Source organism: Haemaphysalis longicornis, unplaced genomic scaffold, assembly GCF_048455015.1.
Source record: "Haemaphysalis longicornis isolate Haplotype H1 unplaced genomic scaffold, Haemaphysalis longicornis Haplotype H1 scaffold_3, whole genome shotgun sequence".
Taxonomy (NCBI): domain Eukaryota; kingdom Metazoa; phylum Arthropoda; class Arachnida; order Ixodida; family Ixodidae; genus Haemaphysalis; species Haemaphysalis longicornis.
Genome location: NW_027526335.1, coordinates 45600717 through 45620950, shown reverse-complemented (window position 1 = coordinate 45620950; position 20234 = coordinate 45600717). Strand labels below are relative to the sequence as shown.

Below are 20234 nucleotides of genomic sequence, written 5' to 3'. Positions count from 1 at the left end.
TTCTTTGGACGGGGTTCATATAAACTCGGACGCGTCGAGGTAAGCTGAACCCGCCACTCAACTCACCCCGCCTCCGTCGCGTCCATGTACACGGGGCTATAGATAACACGACCTAACCTTGCATACGTGGAATAAGCCTTCGTTTTGCCTGTTTTTGCACTCGGTGGGAAGGTCCACCTTAGCGGGGAGGGGACGCGATGCTCGGCCTACCAGTTCAGCAGACGGATTTAGGGCCGACTGCTTGGGCCGTGGAGCTGTCGTTAGAAAGAGGAACGCTTTTCTATGCTGTTACGTGTAGCAGCCGCATTGCCACTTTTATTACCGTGTTACGTGTTACCCTGTTTCTTCGGCGTGTGCTTTTCGCTGTAAGTTAGAGCCAGTTTTCTGGAAGTAGTGATGGTTGTGGCGAACGCGTTTGTATGAGGTGCAAGCCGGCGAAGAGTTTATTGCCGAAGAAGGAAATTTCTCCTTTACCCAATGTTCGGATGCAGTGTTGTCGGGAGCGCAGGTTTCTGTGAAAACAGCCTTCTCGTGACAGCATATGATAATCTGAGCTCTCCGCTTGTTGGATTACATGGATACCCACGCAAACATTCAGGTTGGTCAAAAGTAACATCGGAAGCTTTTGTGTTGTTTTCAAGCGTTTTTTATGTATGCTAGCTAACTGAGGCCGTAAATTATCTTTTAATTCCAACTCATGACTGCAGCGGTCATGTCTGATGTTCTTTTTTTTTTTTTGTTAGGTGGTGTAACAATCACTTTATATGGAAGATTTCGCTGCATTTTTTTCTGCACTCGAGCGTTGGGTGTATGTAGCATCATGCAGCATGCGGACAAAATTTAGTGGCATTTTCTTGTGAAACAAATTTGTCATGAGGACGTGAAAAACGTGTTCCTATAGATCGAAGGTGGTCATCGTGATTTGTGTTTTATGCTTCTGAAGTATCCTCCCGTAGTGGCCGTAACAACGCTTGATTGTTTTCGTGGGCATTGCTGATGATCTTACAAAATCAATAAAAACAGTTCGTACCGTTTAAAAGCATCAGGTCTATTTTTCACTCTGAGAACGTCATAACTCTTACCGGAGCCCTTACTGGTTTTCTCCCGGTAACTACAAATAAGGTATTGCGTTGTTACTCTCGGTTTTAATTGGCATGTGGGTGGTGGCGCCGTTCCACCGTACTGTAACGGCGCAGACGACACATTTTTTTGAGTTCACCGGGTGGTTGAAAACTGCAGAAATGTCGGCACCTTCACCAATTCAACGGGGAATTGCGCACGATATCTGATTTGGTAGATTGGGTTGTCGTGGGGACGGCAAAACATGCGTACAGACGCGGACAGCGCTTGTTGCGTCAGGGTGCTCCATCGCTTGCCCCAGCGCTTCGGCCTCGAGGCGTACCTTGGTCGTGGTTTTCTTATCGCCGTTTGAAGATTGAGGTTGACTGAGACAGTCACGGAACACGTCGCGCGTGTTTCGGTGCGCATATTCGCTTAAAAATGGGCCCAGCTGGCTAGCCCTGTTTTACTCACAAAATCCAGCAATATTTAGTCATAGTCCTGCCAAAACCATCCCCTTGCGCGACTAAAATATTCCTAGTCCCGCCCTTGATAGTCCCCGCTACTAAACCCGAAGCCCGACCTCTGAATACGAGTAACGCTAGTAGCGGTACAAAAGGTGGTCACGTGTCATACTTAGTGACGTAGGATAGTCGGCCGCTAGTCAGGCGTTATTAAGGGGACGTGAATACGAGCCTCACAAGGTTCAAAAGCTACAGCATCGCCTGCTGCAGGTTGTATGGCAGTACGAGATTATGATGATGGTGATAATAAAACTTTATTGTCTTGAGTCGAGGTGCTCGTATTAGGGCACCCACACTCTGGGAGGCGTCCTTAGTCCGGGATACCTTATATCTTGTTGGCCAACCGTAGACCTCTCCCTTAGTCGTCGCTGGTCTGCGAGGTCGGAGCTGGTCACCAGTTTCACCCACTGCAATATGAGAAAAAAAAATCAAGAAAGATCAGCGTACCGACAACTTTTTGGCGGACTTGTAAATGTCGCGATTACCACAAGTTCGTTTACAACTACCACCCAACTTTTGGTTCTTTCTTTCAACGCTTCGTATCAGCACAGTGAGATTCAGGCGTAACTTGAGTCAGGGAAAAGTAGACATTGGCCTTCCCTTGCTCGTGTAGTATAGTTTTCCACTATCGATTATTCCTTCGTTCCTCCTCTGTTTTTTCGCCGCTATCGCCCTCTTATTCACATCAAAGAGTCCTCGTGAATGTAGTAGCCGGAATAAAACGCACACGTATCCGGTGCATGCTGCAGTAAGGCCACGCCCTACAACAGCTGTCGTTACGGCTCCGGTTTATCGGGACCCGTGTAATTTAATTCGGAATTGTCGTCACGACCGGCTTGCGGGGACCACAACTGAGAGTGGACCCTCGATGAACTATCCCCTCTGTCGTGTTCGAGAGGGGATGCCGGACTACGCCAAGCTACGTGACCGGGTTATCAAAAGACCCTTGGGGTAGATGTAATGGCGACGTGTGGTTACGGCGATCGAATTCGTTTTAGTGGAGTGTGATAGGTTAGTGCGATTTATGTTTACAAATTTTCCGGTGAACGCAAGATATAGCGAGTGAAAAGAAAAGTATACAGGCTTTCGTAAGGGCTCATAAAATTAAAATTCTGGGAGTTTCGCGACGAAGCTAAACGTGGTCTATGAGGCACACTGTTGAGAAGGGTTACGGGTAGACCACCTGGGGATCTTTCACTTGCGCCTAAATCTTGACACCCGGTCAAGGTACTAGCGCATTCTAGAATTTAAAGCAACAAGCTCGGTTCGCTTCTCAGCTCAATCCGTGAAGCCAGCTTTCCAGTTCATCTGTCCGGCCAGTTTTCTTTCGGTAGACAAATTTCAAGACACAGAATGAAGAATGACCATCTTTGATGAGAGGTGTTTAGAATAGTCGTGGCGAGTCGCTATCTAGCTCTTTAAAACCGGGATACAAGCGCAAATAAACCTTAAAAGTCGCTGTGAAAACAACGCACAAATTTACAGGTTTACTTTATTGAAAGAAACAGCCTTCTATAAAAAGACATTATTTTCTCAGTTATATATATATATATATATATATATATATATATATATATATATATATATATATATATATATATATATATATAGCGAATCAGAATAGGAAATGAGGGGCTCGTAGAAATAACACAGAAATAACGGTTGGCAGTCCAGAAAACGTCGGAAAGCAAAGGGGAGGATGCGGTAGGTCATTGAAACAGATAAAGAATTTGGAAAGAAAGAAAGAAAGCGGAGAAAAAATGCCCACCAGGTGGGATCCGAGGTCGTGGGTTCGGATCCCACCTGGCGGGCATTTTTTCTCCGCTTTCTTTCTTTCTTTACAAATTCTTTATCTGTTTCAATGACCTACCGCATCCTCCCCTTTGCTTTCCGACGTTTTCTGGACTGCCAACCCTTATTTCTGTATATATATATATATATATATATATATATATATATATCGGCGTAGAAGGAACTTCTCGAGGAGCCAGAAGAAATTTTGTGGAAATAGATGACTCACGATTCAAAACAAAAACGGTGTTTTACTAACGTTTCGACTGGAGGACCAGTCTTCATTACTCCAGACTGGTCCTCAAGTTGAAACGTCAGTAAAACACTGTTTTTGTTTTTAATAAGCGCCCGCGCGAGAGAGAGACATACATGTAGAGGGGGGAATGACAATTCATCTGTTCTCGACGATGCTTAGTTTTTTCACGCGAGAAAGCAGGGCTACAGTGCTATAGCAATTTCAAAGGAACAGAACAAAAGCATGAAAAAAATGAGGAAGCGAAAGGTACAGGCAGAGCATGGGTACTTCAGAAGTTACTCAAGGGCCTGCAAGTAAAACAGAAAAGAAAAGGGGGCCGTACTATCCCGAGCTACTTATATCTCGTCGCGTACAACCGGTTCGCTTGATAGCCGGCATCGCGATCGCTAGCCAGCGTAGTGGCCTTGCGGCCATGGGTATTATTTATGTCCCCGATTTAAGCACTTGTTTACGCGGGGAGCGGCGTCGTTTTGGCTGACGCAGCGAAATGCACCTCGGGAACGACAAGGAGAGTGTGTGTGTATGTGCGTGTGTGCCGAGGACTGGAGAGGAGGAAAAAAACACGACAGGGGAGCTTGAGAGAGCGCGTTGTGTGCTCTCCGGGCCAAGGCTTGTTTGTTGTACAACTCGCTTGTGACTGAATGGCAGCGCATTAGCAGTCTTGGAGGAAAACAGCGGTGGCCCGCCTTCCCCTTAAGGTAAGTGCGGGAAAATTTTGCGCTCGACGGAGTAGTTGAACGTTTACCGCTTTCTGCGTCTAAGCGCACAGCGGCTGTCTTGATTCTCGGCTTCAGCTACTGGTGCGAGCCTCGCAGAGCTAATGCGAGCTTAATTATTTTTTCAGTTGTAAACAGCCCATTACTGATGGTGAGTCCTCGCTTACGACGCTCAATGAGGTCCTCATTTTCACATGACGTCACCACCGCCCTTTCCGGTGCGCTCCTCTGAGAATTCTTGTAGCGCTCCTCCCGATAAGAGCACCGGATAAATTCCCAGCCCGTGCACGCCTCCGACAAGGCAGCTACAGTGACGTCAGTGCAAGCGCTGTATACCCTGTATACATACATGGCGCGTACACGTACCGATCGGGTATTTTATGCAGTAGCTCTGTATATACCGTAAAGTTCCGAAAGAACGCCCACCCAAATTACAGAGATATGAAGTGATAAATAACGGGATGGGCGAACTTTCGGGTCAGGTGCGAAAAACTACAATAACGTAGCGGCACCACCAACCAAAACTGCGTAGATGTCAAGTAAAAAAAATGAAAGAAGCTCACACTAACACGTAAGACTTGAAGGTAACGAACCTGCATGCAACCTTCACGATCAACGACGGTTTATGTACACGATTGCAGCCGATCTGCTTCTTCTTCGCTGCCGCAACGACCTTCACCCCATCATTGTTGCTATAAGTGTGAGCTTCTTTCATTTGTTTGGAAGTGATAATCATTGGACATCACCTTGGAGAGGCGTACGCTATGACGTGTCTTTCTCGTTCCGAGCAAGTTTTGCCACGATTACGGCTAACGCTGGAGTTTTCTTTTTTTGTTTTTTGCCAGTCTTGGCAAATCTCTTGACAAACGAGCGCGGGTGACGCTGGGCGGTCGCGCGCTATGCCCGCTCTCACGTGCGCGTTCGGCAGTTTCTTGGTATTTTGAACTGCGGTCACGAAAAATTACGATTTGCTAAACAGCTTGGCTGTTAGAAAGTCGGACAGGTCGCGTCTCTTTTGTTCAAAAATCCAGGCATCGGTGGTTCAGGGCCGCGGGACGTTTCCGCAGAGGAAGCTCCCGGTGCTTTCGAAGGCCTCAGAGCTTGCGCGATTTTAGGGGTAGGCGATCTTTGGGGTCTTTTAATAAATCGAATAATTCACCCCTAAAGGGGGGTGGGCGAGCTTTCGGGGTAGGGCGTCCTCTCAGGACTTTATGGTAGGTTGGTTGTAGCTGAGCTTGACGGGGTGACATTGATGCCGTGTTCTGTCCTGTCTCATTGCGCGGAATGCCAGTATATCAGGGGCGAAGCCAGGGACGTGTTTCGGTGTCAGAACGGGCAACCGAAACCCGGCCCCCTGCTTTCGGCATTTTTATTCCCATGCTTTTTACACACTTCATCTATAAATTTAGGTGTGAAAACGAGAACAGGTTAAAAAAAAACGAAAATAACATAGTGCTTGTGTACAGACTATCTTTTTAAAAATTTTTACCGGAAGGGGTATAACACCCCCCCTCCCCTCCAAAAAAAAAGAAATATATTTCTGGCTACGCCACTGCAGTATATAATCGTATCTCGCTATGATATGACTAGCTGAGCCGTTGTATAGGCAGTGAGCATGAGGCAACAGCTTTGGGACCGCTAAACTTTGAATCAGTTACGCTTTTCTATCAACTGGATATGCTTGTTTGCGACGAATTTCAGTTTAGCGTTTGCCTCGAAAATGTACAACGCACTGTCATCCTGACTCTCGGGCGCGGACGCAATTTGAAGTGTTTTTTTTTTGTACGTTTTCTTTGCAGATGTGGCCCGCAGTTGGGCTGTCAACGTTACTTGTTGGCGCTGCCACAATATTGCTATGTGCATTTATGTGGCTACGTTCCTGCTTTCGAGTACCCAGCAAGGCTCCATTACCTCCTGGGCCATATGGAGTTCCCCTTCTTGGTTACCTGCCCTTTATTCGGAGACAGCAACACGTCGTCTTTAGAGATATCGCCAAGAAGTATGGTGCCATTTTCAGGTATTCAGCTCCAAGGATTTGTCAATCAATCAATCAATCAATCAATCAATCAATCAATCAATCAATCAATCAATCAATCAATCAATCAATCAATCAATCAATCAATCAATCAATCAATCAATCAATCAATCGATCAATCAATCAATCAATCAATCAATCAATCAATCAATCAATCAATCAATCAATCAATCAATCAATCAATCAATCAATCAATCAATCAATCAATCAATCAATCAATCAATCAATCAATCAATCAATCAATCAATCAATCAATCAATCAATCAATCAATCAATCCAATCAAATTCACGGAACAGTATTTTTGCGTGTATGTATCCCTAGTGTACCCTCACGAACATTCGTCGTTATTTCCAGGGTGAAGCTAGGAGCGAAGAGCGTCGTCGTGCTGAACGATTACAAGAGCATCTCCGACGGTTTTTCTAAAATACAAGGACGACCAAACTCGTCGTTTCTGGAACATGCTGGAATCACGGGTAATCTGTGCTCCTTACCGAACTTATTCGATGCGCACGTCATGAAAATAGGCCGAGTCATACGCAACGCAAATGGCAGTCAATTTAATATCGAGTAAATCGCCTAGAATTTAAACTAGGAAGGAACTAAGAAAGGAAAAAGAAATCTAGTAGAGGATTGGCGTGGAGCTTAAACAGGGAAGCGTCGGGTTTACTACACTACGCATGGGAAAAGCGAAAGGATATGGTGAACGAAATAAATGGTAGAAAAAAGAATGAGAGGGGAAAAAACCCGGGAGTGTAGATGTAAGTAGAGAGACAAATCACGGACGTAAAAGAAGGCATAAAACAAAGCAGGTTCAGCGAATTCGGCTAGAATTCGGCGAATAAAGCATTGACAATAATTACCGCTAGTAGCAATCAAGGTAACAGTCAGGTCTAAAACCAATGTGGTCACACCAGCCTTTTAGCTTAGTGATCGTTCGACTAAAGAGCAACTTGGAAGATACCATCAGCTCAGTGTTTTTGTAACATACAATCTACACAGCCATCATTGTTTTTTTTTTGTTTCCACGTGGTATCTATTGCAGTACAAGTAAATCCAGGAAATGATAGTTACAACACGTATTTACAACCATGTACACATAAATACGAGTTTAATACAAGATGAAGAACAAAACTTTTACAAAATTTTCTAGGCCAAGCCGAAAGTGCGCAGGCTGCAAAAAGTTCAATGTACAAGCTTACGTCCCGAGCGAGGCTGAAACATTTTGTGCCGGAAAGCTTAAGAAAACACATTTGTTTCTTGCTGTCATAAAATATTTTTGCCACATTTAAAGTAAAGCTTATTCTTCGAATTATTTGAAGCCGAGAAGGTTTACCGTTTCCCTGGAAAATTTTTACAAAGGACGTACAAGGTTTGAAACGGGGGCAACAGTGAACAACTAATAAGCATTGGATACCAGTAAGGGCGGCAATCAATTTGGTCGCACTCATCTTTAAGATTTATGATTATTTTGCAAAAGTGGGATCTTAGAGAAACCATTGATTCACCGTGTCTATCCAGCATCCGCGTTTTCTATAAACTATGCGAAGTGATTCGGAAAATACGGCCCATCGCACTCTTCGGGTGATACAGGATACCTTACACTATGGGGCGTCAATTCAAAGTCCTTCTTAAGAGTTCTTTAGAGGACATCCCAAACGAGTGTGTCATCTTAACAATATATGATGCAGTGCTCAATCGTTTTCGGCATACCGAACAAGAGACAGCTTACTGAAGAGACAAAAATATTCTGGTTACGCAGCCACGTCTCTACAGGCAAAGTTTCGGTATAGTTTGAAGAATAACGTTTTTGTTGAGGAAGAAAGCTGCATTTTACGTACACGTTAAAGCGCACCTCGTCCAGGCCAGTTAGAACGATTACAGTGATGCTGGGAAAAGCATGTAAATTAAGTACTTGGAGAGTTTAACACGAGACACAGTGAACATATTAATCTGTTGAAAACCGAACCAGGAAAAACAGTTTTGAGGAGTAAAACATCGGCGAGGTTGATTTACAAAAAATAGCGAATAACAGGGCAGGTTGAATCCTAAAAATGAAGAACCGTGCAAGTATTTTGCCGCACAAAGCAAGGGGTACAGCCCGCACTGCCAGCACACTGGTCTAAAAAGGCTATCACGCCTTATTGGTTCCGTGGTAGACGACCTCACAAATTTTGCAAAAACCCAACGGAAATACCGCAAGTGAATGAAGAATTTGCATTGCATAGACCAATTTTGATACGAAGACCATGCTACATGCCTGGACCCTTCAAGAATTAACAGGTTATACGGCACGTAAGCCTGTGAATAACAACGAAGGGCATTGATGCGCCCCCGCCCTATGATGGGCGCTGTGTCGGTAAGAGTGTAGAGGTGAACGGGGATATTTAGGTCATACACAGGTCCATTGGATTCCGCAATACGCGGTTAGTGTTATAAACCATGAGCCGAATCAAAGGTCACAATTCTTCAAAAGGTTGACTGTAGCACCAGAAATTAACTTGAATTTTTTCTTTGTAGAAACAGCTTTATGAACGCTCGGTTTAAAACTACAGAAAATGACCAACTCATCAGTATCAACCAGTAGCTTAAGCTCGGTTTCGAGCATATTAAAACCACGTATGCTACTGCATTGGAGCACACTGCGGCATAAAGCATCTAAGTAGAGTGCATAAAGTAAAACGATAGCGGGTAACCTTGTTTTACGGACGAGTGCATAGGCACGGGCTTCGAAAGCTAACCCTTCCTTAGGAAAGTTGAGAGAAGCGTAAAAGCTTTCTGTCATCAAAACTGCGTCAAAAGTGAGTCATAAGCTTTGCCAAAAGTGCGCCCAACCTTCGCTGAAAATGTGTCCAATGGATCGTCAAACTTTCAAAGACCCAAATGAAAAACGAAGAACGAACCCATGCGACGATTTTTCGCGCGCTAATTAAATGCATCTACGAACAGTCTGCATGGATATTGATACGTGGCCTATGATATAAGGGCATACTGTTGTACTACTCCTTCACAGTCTATGCGTGTCTTGTCGTATTTAGAACCGTTCCTTTTTAACGATTTTCAAGTAACCGTTCTGACGCAATGGAAGCCCGGTTTCGCGCACGCGCAGTGTGGCCATAGATCTTATCACAGCTTTTCGGGCGACCAACCGGTCTATGCGGAGAAGCTTTAGTTGTCCCCGGAATGCATTGGGACATGATGCCATCGGTCCCCCTAAGAAAGTTTCACTTTAAAAATGATCCGGGCACCGATGCCTACGTTTTTAATGATGGCCAATATATAGTCACTGCAGCCCACATTGCATTACTGTAGCGCGAAATTTGAAATCTGTTCAATATTTATTGCATTCTTCCCTGTTAAAAACGTTTTTTTCTGGCTGTAATACAGCTGAGTGAGTTACCAACTTCTACTTCTTTCAAACTAAGCAAGTTGTATTTTATATTCATGCCCCCTTTAATTTTCGCAGGTGTGGTCAATCTCAAAGGGCGAGCGTGGATGGAGAATAGAAGATTCTGCGTCCGTTCTCTTTCTTCTGGGTCATACGGCGGAAAGAGCATGGACCAGCAGATTGAGGTACACAGGCCCCTAAGTACTCGCTGCCTCAGACATACTAAAAAAAATAGTTTTCCAGCATCCAGAGTTGGTAGTAAATCGATCTGCCGTCTACATCATTGCGTTCATCCGATAAGAAACATATATCATTCATGGTGGGAAAATATACCATCTCTCTTCATCTTAGGCCTTCGGCGTGAGAGCACTGGATGTGCCATTTGCGAAAAACCCGTGCAATATGCTGAGTGAAAGAATGACGAGCCAGCAAGAAACAGGAGGCGGCATCTCCGTTGCTACGCAATGCCCAGGCAGGTTCAGGCCGTGTTCGGCTTTCTCTGCTCGCTACGTGTTCCAAGTGTGAAAGCCGCGTCTGCATTCTGTCCGTAGGGTGTTGGGTTACTAGCTATGCATTGACCGGTGGAATGACTTTCAAACTGTGTACTGCGTGGATGTCCTTGCTAAAGTGTATACGCATAATCACCTTTAACACAACTGCAGTGTTGCTAAACCAAGACTAATCAAGAATTGCCAAAACAGCAGCACGCTGTTCTCGCGCTAATGTCGAATTCACCTTGTGCAATTGCGATTTTTTGTAGTGGGACCAGGTAAATGCTATATTCTGTGGTAAAAGTAAACATAGCTGACAAGATGAAGTTTGATAGAACTACTAAATGAAAACGATGAAACGTAGGGCTGCCTTTTGTGTGTGGTGATGGGTGAATTTATCGACGAGTGCATAAAATGTGACAAGAAATCATTTTAACCGCGTGGGAAAGAGAAGACAACGAGGCAAGGAGTTACAGGAGACGAACGCTGCTAAGTGTTGTCCAGCCAGCCAGTGGAGGCAATATCCAAGCTGCAAAGAAATGCTAGGGAATAGCACTAACGTGAGAGCACGGCACTGCATCGTGCGCAAGTGTGAGCCTACATGGGGTATTCTTCGATATCTGAACTTTGCAAACTTTGCTGTTTGACGCAAGCCCTGAATAAACATAAGAACACTTTTACCAGCATATTGTATAATTTAATTCGGGTGTGACGTGGATATCTATTCACACGCCTTTGAGTTAAAATGCCCGGAATGCTGAAGACTTTATGGCAGTAAGTTTTTATTTACGTCTTCTGTTTTAACGTCTTCAACGTCTTCGGCTTCAAAGTCTTCTGTTCTGTGTGTTAGTGGTTTAAATTTAATGTGGCGTAGGAATTTTGAGATAAGAGAACTGACAGGGAATAGCTCAGGTGAGACAGAAGTGGTTGCAAACTATCGTGCAGTGCACGATTGACGCCTAATGTATGAGCTGTTGAAAACGCTGAGACACATAACTTTAAAACCTCCCCCTTCCTTCCACCAGAAAATGAAGCAAAGAGTAAGAAAAGATAAACTGGAGAACCTTAAACGTAAAAGGGCAAAATATAATTCAGGTTTGAGAGTGGTAGGCGTGGTGTCCTACTTACATTCCTAGTTCTTTGAAGCGTCCGATTTACCAGTCCCGGATAATCCGCAGGCAGTCAGAGTACCCCCTTCGGGCAGGAAGCCACGCAGGAATATATGGGGTCAGTAATTAAACTCCTAGATAGCGTTTTGTGCAGTTCGCGGGCAACCCGGGATTGATAACCGAGGCGGTCCCGAATAGAAGCAAGCAGTATTGTTGCAAGGGCGACGCTGCACAGTTTCATTCTTCAAACAAGCACTTGAACCGGAAATGCAGGTCTTCACTATGCTTACGATGCTTATGCATTGAAAGGACGAGGTGACGTACATGGTGGAGAAGATGGCCGAAGCAAAAGGGGCCGCCATCTACCCTGATGAATTCGTCCTCCCCAGTGTGTCCAACAACATCACGGCACTCGCGATGGGTGCGCGATACGATTTCGACGATCCGCGGAGGGCCTTGTTGGACGCCCTGCTCCTCAGAGCTGTCCGATGCCTGGTCGCGGGAGCCATGATAACCTTCATGCCCTTCGGAGCGAAAACCCTCACCACGCTGCTCTTCACCAGGTTCGGCCCGCTCAGAAAAATCGCCGCGGAGCTGAGGGTATTCTTCAGGTACTGCCACTCTTACCCACCATTTTCATCGAGTTCCTTCCACAATCCCATTCCCGCGATTGATGCTTCCTGATTAACAAATCTTATCACATGCAAGTGAAGTTTTTATGTGGTGCAAAAATTATTGCATTGTGTTGGCATCATCATCATCACCACCGCAACAGCAATTACCATCTTCGCCTGCGCTCCACCATCATCATTATCCACTGGGGTGGTCTCGGAGGAGCTCGAGCCAGGCGTACGGAAGGAATCGGGCACCCGTTAGCGACAAGACGTCTGGGGCCGTCTCTCCCTTGCCTGGCATGAGCTCTGCAGTATATTTAATGTGTTTGTGACTTGATGTATCTAGAAGGCATAGGAGAATGGTTAGACTATTTTTTACCGTTAGTGACACATTATTTTTTTAATTAACTACGTGATAAAGAAAGAGTGGGGACCGAACCGAATTGGTAAGGCATTCGAGATCTAATCGAAAGGCGTGGGTTCGGTCCCCACTGCCGCACCAGATTCACTTTAGTCTTGAAAAACTAAAGCGAATTCCAGATATATTTTTTTAGTTTTCGTTTAACTTTTCTTATTCATAACCGTTAACGAGCGTATACAAGTAGGTAGATGTTTTTGCTTCTGTACTGGCTGGTGGTATGAAACTGTTTTTTTTTATCTGACTAAAAAAGATGACATTGAATTTTAGGCCTTTCAACGTCCAGAATTTTTTGTTGTATCATAGACCTTTTTTTTCTCCACAGAAAGGAGCTCAAGAAGAAAAATACAATTGGAGAAGGGGATAAAAACCTAAATTTCATTGAAGAATACGAAAAAATGATTGCTGACTGTGGAAGAACTCCAGACAGTTCTTTCAAAGGTATGGCCAAGTGCATTTTATTTCATAATTAGCTACAGCTATGAAAAAAAAAAAAACTCATCCTTATGTCACAGGGAATCCCAGAGCGAAAAAATGAAGGAGGCTCACAGACTTGTAGGTAGCGAAGCTCTGCGCAACCTTCAAGACCATCGCGACGGTTTAAGTCCATGATTCCAGGAGATTTGCTCCTTCTTCGCTGCCGCAATGGCCTTTGCTCCGTCATTGTTGCTATAAGTGTGAGCTTCCTTCATTTTTTGGGAAGAGGTAATCATTGGACATAACCTTGGAAAGGCGTACCCTATGACGTGTCTTTCTCGCTCCGAGGAAGTGTTGCCACAATTACGGCGAACGCTGGAGTGTTTTTTTTTGCCACTCTTGGCCAATCCCCCAAGTGGGTATGCTTGGCTTGCAAACGTGCGTCGATGACGCTGGGCGGTCATCGCGAGGCACGCACACATGAGCGCTCGGCATTTTCTTGCTTTTTTGTTAACTACCGAGTGGTCGCCACAATCTTGGCCGACCTCGCTAAGTTGTATGCTTGGCTTGACGACGTGCGCAGGGGACGCTGGGCGGTCGTTGCGAGGCACGCCCCCACGAGCGCTGGGCATTTCCTTGGTTTTGTTAGTGCCGGGCGGTCGCGCGAGGCCCGCGCTTACGTGAGGGTGCTCGGAAATCTCTTTTTTGTAAAGAGCTTCGCTTTTAAAATAACTAAACGTCATTTCGCCCTGCGAAAGTTGTTGGCCAGTGAAACTGTAAACTGCAGTTATTCGCAGACATTTACTGTATTGGGATCGCTGACAAGTGTACATTCCGACGTGTCTGCTAGAAAAGACGACCCGCCTGTGCAAGACGAACAAGACAACTGATCACACACTCCACGACTAAATTCGAATCGTCAATCTACAAAGTCTGTCTTGAACTTCACGTACCCCCTTTAAAGCTTTCAGCTTTGGCAGCATGGTAGTTGCGTCTCTGCCGTGTTTTCCGCTTCGCGCACGTCATCCTGCCTGTCGGCATCTATAAAACGATATTCGGCGTTGTACTCTTTCACTGCACGATGTCGCTGCTTACACTCACGCCTCAGTTCCCATGCAATATTGCTACTCTTATGACGCAACCTTATCCACATCGCCGACCACGCGGAACATTCGGGCTGTCACAACCTGGTTATAGATCGTAGGCCACCCAAAAGCAATGCCTGCTTTTAAACGCAGAAGGTTAGGAGTTTTTGTCCACGGAAACAAAAATTCAACTGAACCCAAGCGAAATACAGCTTCGCTGCAAAAGTATTTTGCAGCGTTTTGAAAAAAAGGTGGTTCTACAGCTCGCAACTATATGCGCAGCTTTTGGCTTGACCACCTACACCCTCAAACAAAAGCGCAACGCATTCAGGCGCTGCTCACACCCCCTGGAGATTATTTACATTTTATTTGAACGGCTAATTCGTCTCCACCCGTGTCGCCTTCTTATATGCATCTAGGTGAAGACTGCTTGCTGTGCGATGCCGAACGGCGCAAAAGCCATTCACTGCACCAACTAAAACCATCGTTTGTAAGCCGATGACTACAAAATTACGATTCGGAAGTCCCACTAATACCAACAATTACTTCCCTTCTGGAGAAAGGACGGGAGAGGGGTGGCGAAGTTCTTTGTACATGAACACGGGAACACAGCGTCTCGTGAATGTCGCGTAAATAAATTACCGCTCGGCGTACCATACAGGGGCATTATTTGATTCGAAACGAAGTAAATTACCTATATCGTGCGGCCAACTTGCGGCTTGGTTAGGCCACTATTTTATTCGCATTTGTTGAGAAACATACGGAATGATCTATTCGAGATTTTTAAATGCTTGAGTATTTATTTCTATGTGGACTCAGTGAGTCACACTCCTACTTGTCTGTAATGATTGATAGGCGACACTTTCGTCACGTGCGAAAGTGTTATTAACGAAAAGTTCTAGGGCCTCCGTATTTTCAATAAAGAACGCTTTCAATTACCCCCAAGAAATGTCTGTGTACGGTAATGAAGCCGACTTAAACGCGGCTTCGTCTAAACCGCTTCTTACGAATACATGAGTTCTTATGGAGCCCGTTTATTAAAGTGTGCTAGGACCTTTATACGTTGATGTCCAATGCCTTATATTGCTGCTAAAAATGTTTTCTTACCATTCCATTCGTGTGTAGCGACAAACCCGACCTAAAGGCCTCGGTGAATAGCGCTTTATTGCGATACACGGGCATTACTGTGGTGCTTATAATCCTAGCACCTTCCCACTTTGATATCACTGCTTATACGACCGCCGAAAGATGTATTTTTAGCACTGAATTCATATATAGCAGTAAAGCTGACTTCAAGGAGTCTCAGTATAGTAGAACGACTTACGCATTCATCCGACGATTGGCACTTTAGAGTTTCTGCTATTTTTATATATGAATCACAATTAAGGAAAAACGAAACCAAGCGACAGGTGACTCTTTCTGAAATCGAAAAATTACCCTTCATACCAAGAAAGCCAGTCTGCAAACAAGATAGCATGCGAGCGACCGTGCGCACGGCTGTAGTTGAAGGCGTCCATCACCCGAGTGGACGCAATAAAATAGGTACCCAGCCGACTCCCCAGCGAAGTAACCAAGCGAACGTGTCACGTCGTCAAAGCGGCGTTGAAGCCAATTAGCACACACGGGGAAACTGAAAAGCTTCGAGTGATCATATGTGTAGCAGTCGAAGCAGCCAGCGTCGAGCCAGCGTCTAGCTTCGACGCCCAGATTAGCCTGAGATTCTGGCAACGTTGACACACAGGCACGAAGATACCGTTTTTAGTATCCCAAACCTGCAGGGGCTTGGTACAGCTGCCTCACCCCCTGCCGTTCTTATTGGTCGCCGCAGAGGAGTACCTGGTGGGCAACGTCCTCTCCCTATTCGGGGCCGGATCGCAGACGACGTACGTGAGCATCGCGTGGCACCTGCTCAACCTGGCCGACAAGGTGGACAGCGTGCAGCGCAGGCTCAGGGCAGAGGTGGACGGCGCCGTGGGAGGGGGCCGGGTGCCGCGCTGGGAGGACAGGCACGCCATGCCGTACACGCTGGCCACGGTGTGGGAGATGCACCGCTGGAGGACCGCCGTGCTGCTGGGAGTGCCCAGGGAGTGAGCGCATTCAGAGTACTGGGAACGTGTGTGCAGTCATGGACAAATTAAATGCGAACACGAAAGTGTGAGCCAGAACACTTCAACAGCGCGATTGATTGATTGTAGGGTTTAACGCGCCGATGCAACGCAGGCGATGAGGCGCACCGTAGTGGAAGGCTCCGGATTAATTTTGACCACCTGGGGATCCTTAACGTGCGCCCGAATCTCGTACACACAGGCGTTTTTGCTCTTCGCCCCCATCAGAAAAGTGACCGCAGCGGCCGGGAATCGAACCCGTGACCTCGTGCTCAGCAGCGCAACGCCTTAGCCACTGAACCAGCGCTGCGGGTAACAGCGTGATTTCTTTCCATGCAAGTCGGATTGTCAGGTGGTTTTATCACAGCAACAAAGATTGAAAATTCCTCGCATTTCCCCGAGGGGAAGAATGTGAAAGTGCGAATGCACGAGTTGAATTTGCGCGGTTCGGTAATGTTCGCGAAAGAGAGATCACACACACACACACAACTACAAAGAAAGAAAGATGCATTTATTCACAGACACCTATTTGTGTTGTCGTTGTACTTGATTGCTAGAGCGGATCTCAGCTTTGAAATTTCGTGTCAGTACTCCTTTAAGCAGGTGCATTAGCCCTTCTCACGCCCCATTCTTGGCCAATCCCCCACGTGGGTATGTGCCATGTCAGCGGCCAGGCAGCGCGCGCCCATCTCCCCCCGTTGCCAAGGAAGACGAGGAGATTCCTGGCCAATCCCCCACGTGGGTATGTGCCATGTCAGCGGCCAGGCTGCGCGCGCCCATCTCCACGTGCGCGGACATCGCCGGTGGACGCAGGTTCAGGGTCGCTTAAGAAGTGCATTGCACTTAAAATGTATCTTTCTAAATATACCACTAGCGGGCCGTTTCTTCTTCTCCGCAATTCATATCCTTTGATTTTGCGTGTCCGGGTTCGTATTTTTCTGTTCTCGTTTCATTTGTTCATGACTGTAGATACCCTTCAAAATTGTATTAAACACTTCGAACTTGACCAGGGTGACAGGAAGGAGCCTTTGTTACCACTAAGTTCACGAGTCTCACCAGAAACGTGGTTTTGCGTTTACTTTTATGTATGCAGCCTTTCTCGTAGAACCTACATGACAAAAGATTTGTTCTATACGTGTTTTTATAAGCAGGATGGAGTCTATACCGCCATAGTTTGCGCTCCCATTTTGTGACCCCATACACATTAAATATTAATCCCCAGGGAGCCATAATTAGATATGCCTTTTCTTTATGGACGTGTATAGCCCCACAGCGTGTACGGGGGGGGGGGGGGGGGGGTTAAAAGAAATGCGAACAACAGAGCGCACAGCCTCCGATGCACGCTGCACCATCTGGCTGTAAAGTCAGTAAATTGCGCGCCTGCGCACTTCTTTAAGAGCGTTTGAGAGTGTGACATACCTTTATGGGAAATGCTTGATCAAGAAGGGACGCTGGTCATTTATTTTGAGGCGCCTTTCACGCTGTGTTGCCACTGAGCAGGATGATCGTTGAAGGGAATCATGCTAGCTGCAATAAACCTTCTGCGCGTTTGGCTCCCGAACGTAGTAGATATGCTAAGTGGCGACAGAGCATAAAAAGACGCCTCAAAATTAATGACCGACGTCGCTTCTTTATCAAACACTAGGCCACACTCTCAAACGCTGTCTAGGAACTACGCATGCGCACAGATTACTGAGAGTGCAGCCAGGGGGTGCGGCATGCGTCGGAGGCTGTGCGCTCCGTTGTTCGTATTTTTTTAATCCCCCCATGTACATTATAATCTATAGCTATTACCAGGGAAAGCGTGTATACGAGGAAGTGGTCATAAGCGGGTGTACCTGGCACAACAGAGATAACCCGTAACGTCTTTGTAATAGAGCGTAGTTGACAAGCTTGATGTGCAATCAACGAAATATGGTCGCCTAAGGCAGGGGACGGCAACCTTTTTTGGTGAAGGTACGAGTTGCATGAAGCCGGCACGGGTGGGCAGCATGGTAATCGGGTGGGGGCGGAGGGGGGCTTTGCAGGCGAAGAGAAAAAATCATCGAATTGACAATAATATTTGGCAATAATCTGGCTAAGTGTGAAGGTGGGGCACAACGCCAACTGGAAGCGATCAATTTTCTATTGTCTCCGTCTAACACCATTTGAGGTCAAAACTGGCGGGTCGGCCTTCAGATAGAACGTGACATTGGGAGGGGATCACTGGCTTCTGGCGACGTGCTGGGGTCGCATAATATTCCTCGCCGACCGCATGCGGCCCTCGGGTCGCAGGTTGACGACTTCGGGCGTGTTGGATAATACGGGGACGAGGGAGCAACCGAGCAGGTGTAGAGAAAGAGAGGAATGCGCTTGTTGGGCCACTCCGTACATGTTCGAGGTACTATCGATCAGCACTTACTGTACACCGTTGCCTGCCCATACATGAGTAGGACGGACCGATCACGCTATGTCTCGTGCACCATCGATGTCACCACTGATAAAACGTCTACAGAAGCTGAGTATTGCTTATCGCCTTTAGAGTGTAAACTATAGCCCTTCCGCATGAGATGATCAAGATAACAGACATATAAGTTGCACAATACCCTCACCAGGTTCATTGCTTGCACGCTTGCATGCTCCAGGGTGGTTTCCGTTTCCTGCGGTAGGGCTTCTAGCTTGAAACCTAAATACGCGTTCACTATCTTGAACTGCTTTACTTCGATCGATGCACAGGGCCGAAGAAAATGTCGTAGTGGGCGGCTACCTCATCCCATCCGGGACAATCGTCATGGCCAACATATGGGCGACGCACATGGACCCTGACCGCTGGGACGAGCCCGAAAAATTCAAGCCGGAAAGGTTCCTCGCAAGAGGAGGCTCAGCCGTCATTGACAAACCCGACTACCTGATTCCCTTTTCCACAGGTAGGCGACACTTCTTCCAAGGGAGCAATTTTGATCTGGGTATGCCTACTTGATCGGTCAAGTTATACTGCAACCGAAAACTTAATTCTACGTCACGCCTGTGAGTACTTGGTAGGTTGCTGTGGGACGTCTGTAGAGACTCTGAAGGCATGGTTAAGCGGTTTAAGCGTTTCACATAGTATTTATTTTATTGAGCTACGGTGCTGGCTCATTATGTGAACACAGCGTGAACGGGCTACTTTTGTGACCCAGGCATCCAATATAGCGCACCAGATGGTACTTTCTAATTAAGAACTAGAGAATTCAGATGTTGAAACGGTCCAATTACGTTCCATGAAGTCTGCTTCCTATACCGGAAAAACAACAATTCTAAAGCGTCGCGCAACGTGTAAACAGATGTACTATAACTGGCAATATTATTGGTTTATTTTCCCTAAATTAAAATGGTAAGCTGACTCTCCTAAAAAAAAAACCTCTTGAATTGAATCGCCTCAAAAAGAGAGTAACAGTCGTGGAAGAGGAAAAGAAACATTTACTTCGTGGTTATATTTTCGTTTCATTTTAACTATATACCGCTTTGCTTTCAGGAAGACGCATGTGCCCCGCCGAGCCTTTGGCGAGCGCAGAGGTGTTCGTCTACTTAGCCACCATCGTTCAGCGCTTCATAGTTCTGCCGGAAGAGGGCGAAGCCATCGACCTTTCCTTCGACAGCGAGGTTTTTGCACTGCCAAAGCGTCAAAAGCTTCGTTTCCTGCCACGATAGGAGAAAGAGGAAACGTAATTGAGCCAAATTTCACTGTTATACCTCGGTGAAACGGGAAGGGTTTCAGTTAATGAGCCCGTTTAATAAAGTACATCAACATAATCACACCCTCATAGGGAAGAAATAATTCCTCCCACACCATGAAGTTATTGTTTGAAATAAATCTTTTTTGTTCTCTCGCTGCTGTGCCATGTGCCTACCGCCCCAACGGGTGCGCGAGAACAATCTTCAGTATGTTGCTGATTTTATTGCAGATAAGTTGCTAGAGTTCAAACGCCTCCTACGCCGCTCTCCTCAGGTTGTGGGACTTTGCCGGAGTGCCGGTGTTGCACTGCACATGTAGTCACCATTCAACCCCACATTCCCCTTCCCCATTTTCTGCTTTGGTCATAGGCCATATCGTTTTCATAACATAACAGCCGAAAAGCAGGGTCACCAAGACGTCACTCCTACAGGCGCAATCTACTGGAAACATCTATGTCAATAGGGTCATCACAAACGCAGCCCGTACAGAGCCACACAGCACCCAGTGATCCTCCTCTCATCTTCCGCCAAGATG

At 46.2% G+C, this 20234-nt stretch overlaps 1 protein-coding gene across 3 annotated transcripts; it reads left to right on the top strand.

Annotated features, from left to right (window-relative positions):
- Positions 1-244: 244 nt before the first annotated feature.
- LOC144174378 (cytochrome P450 2J4-like) lies at positions 245-19840 on the top strand. Of its 3 annotated transcripts, none has more exons than XM_077703054.1 (9): positions 245-365; positions 6146-6363; positions 6737-6855; positions 9846-9952; positions 11677-11978; positions 12725-12840; positions 15730-15988; positions 18722-18912; positions 19500-19840. In XM_077703054.1, the coding sequence occupies exons 2-9, from the start codon at positions 6146-6148 to the stop codon at positions 19673-19675; spliced, it is 1488 nt and encodes a 495-aa protein (XP_077559180.1). In that variant the 5' UTR covers positions 245-365; the 3' UTR covers positions 19676-19840. The 3 variants fall into 3 exon arrangements, with proteins under 3 accessions (XP_077559180.1, XP_077559178.1, XP_077559179.1); XM_077703052.1 differs by lacking the exon at positions 245-365 and adding an exon at positions 420-598; XM_077703053.1 differs by lacking the exon at positions 245-365 and adding an exon at positions 4007-4328 and having other exon boundaries at positions 19500-19839.
- The last annotated feature ends 394 nt before the right edge of the window (positions 19841-20234 follow it).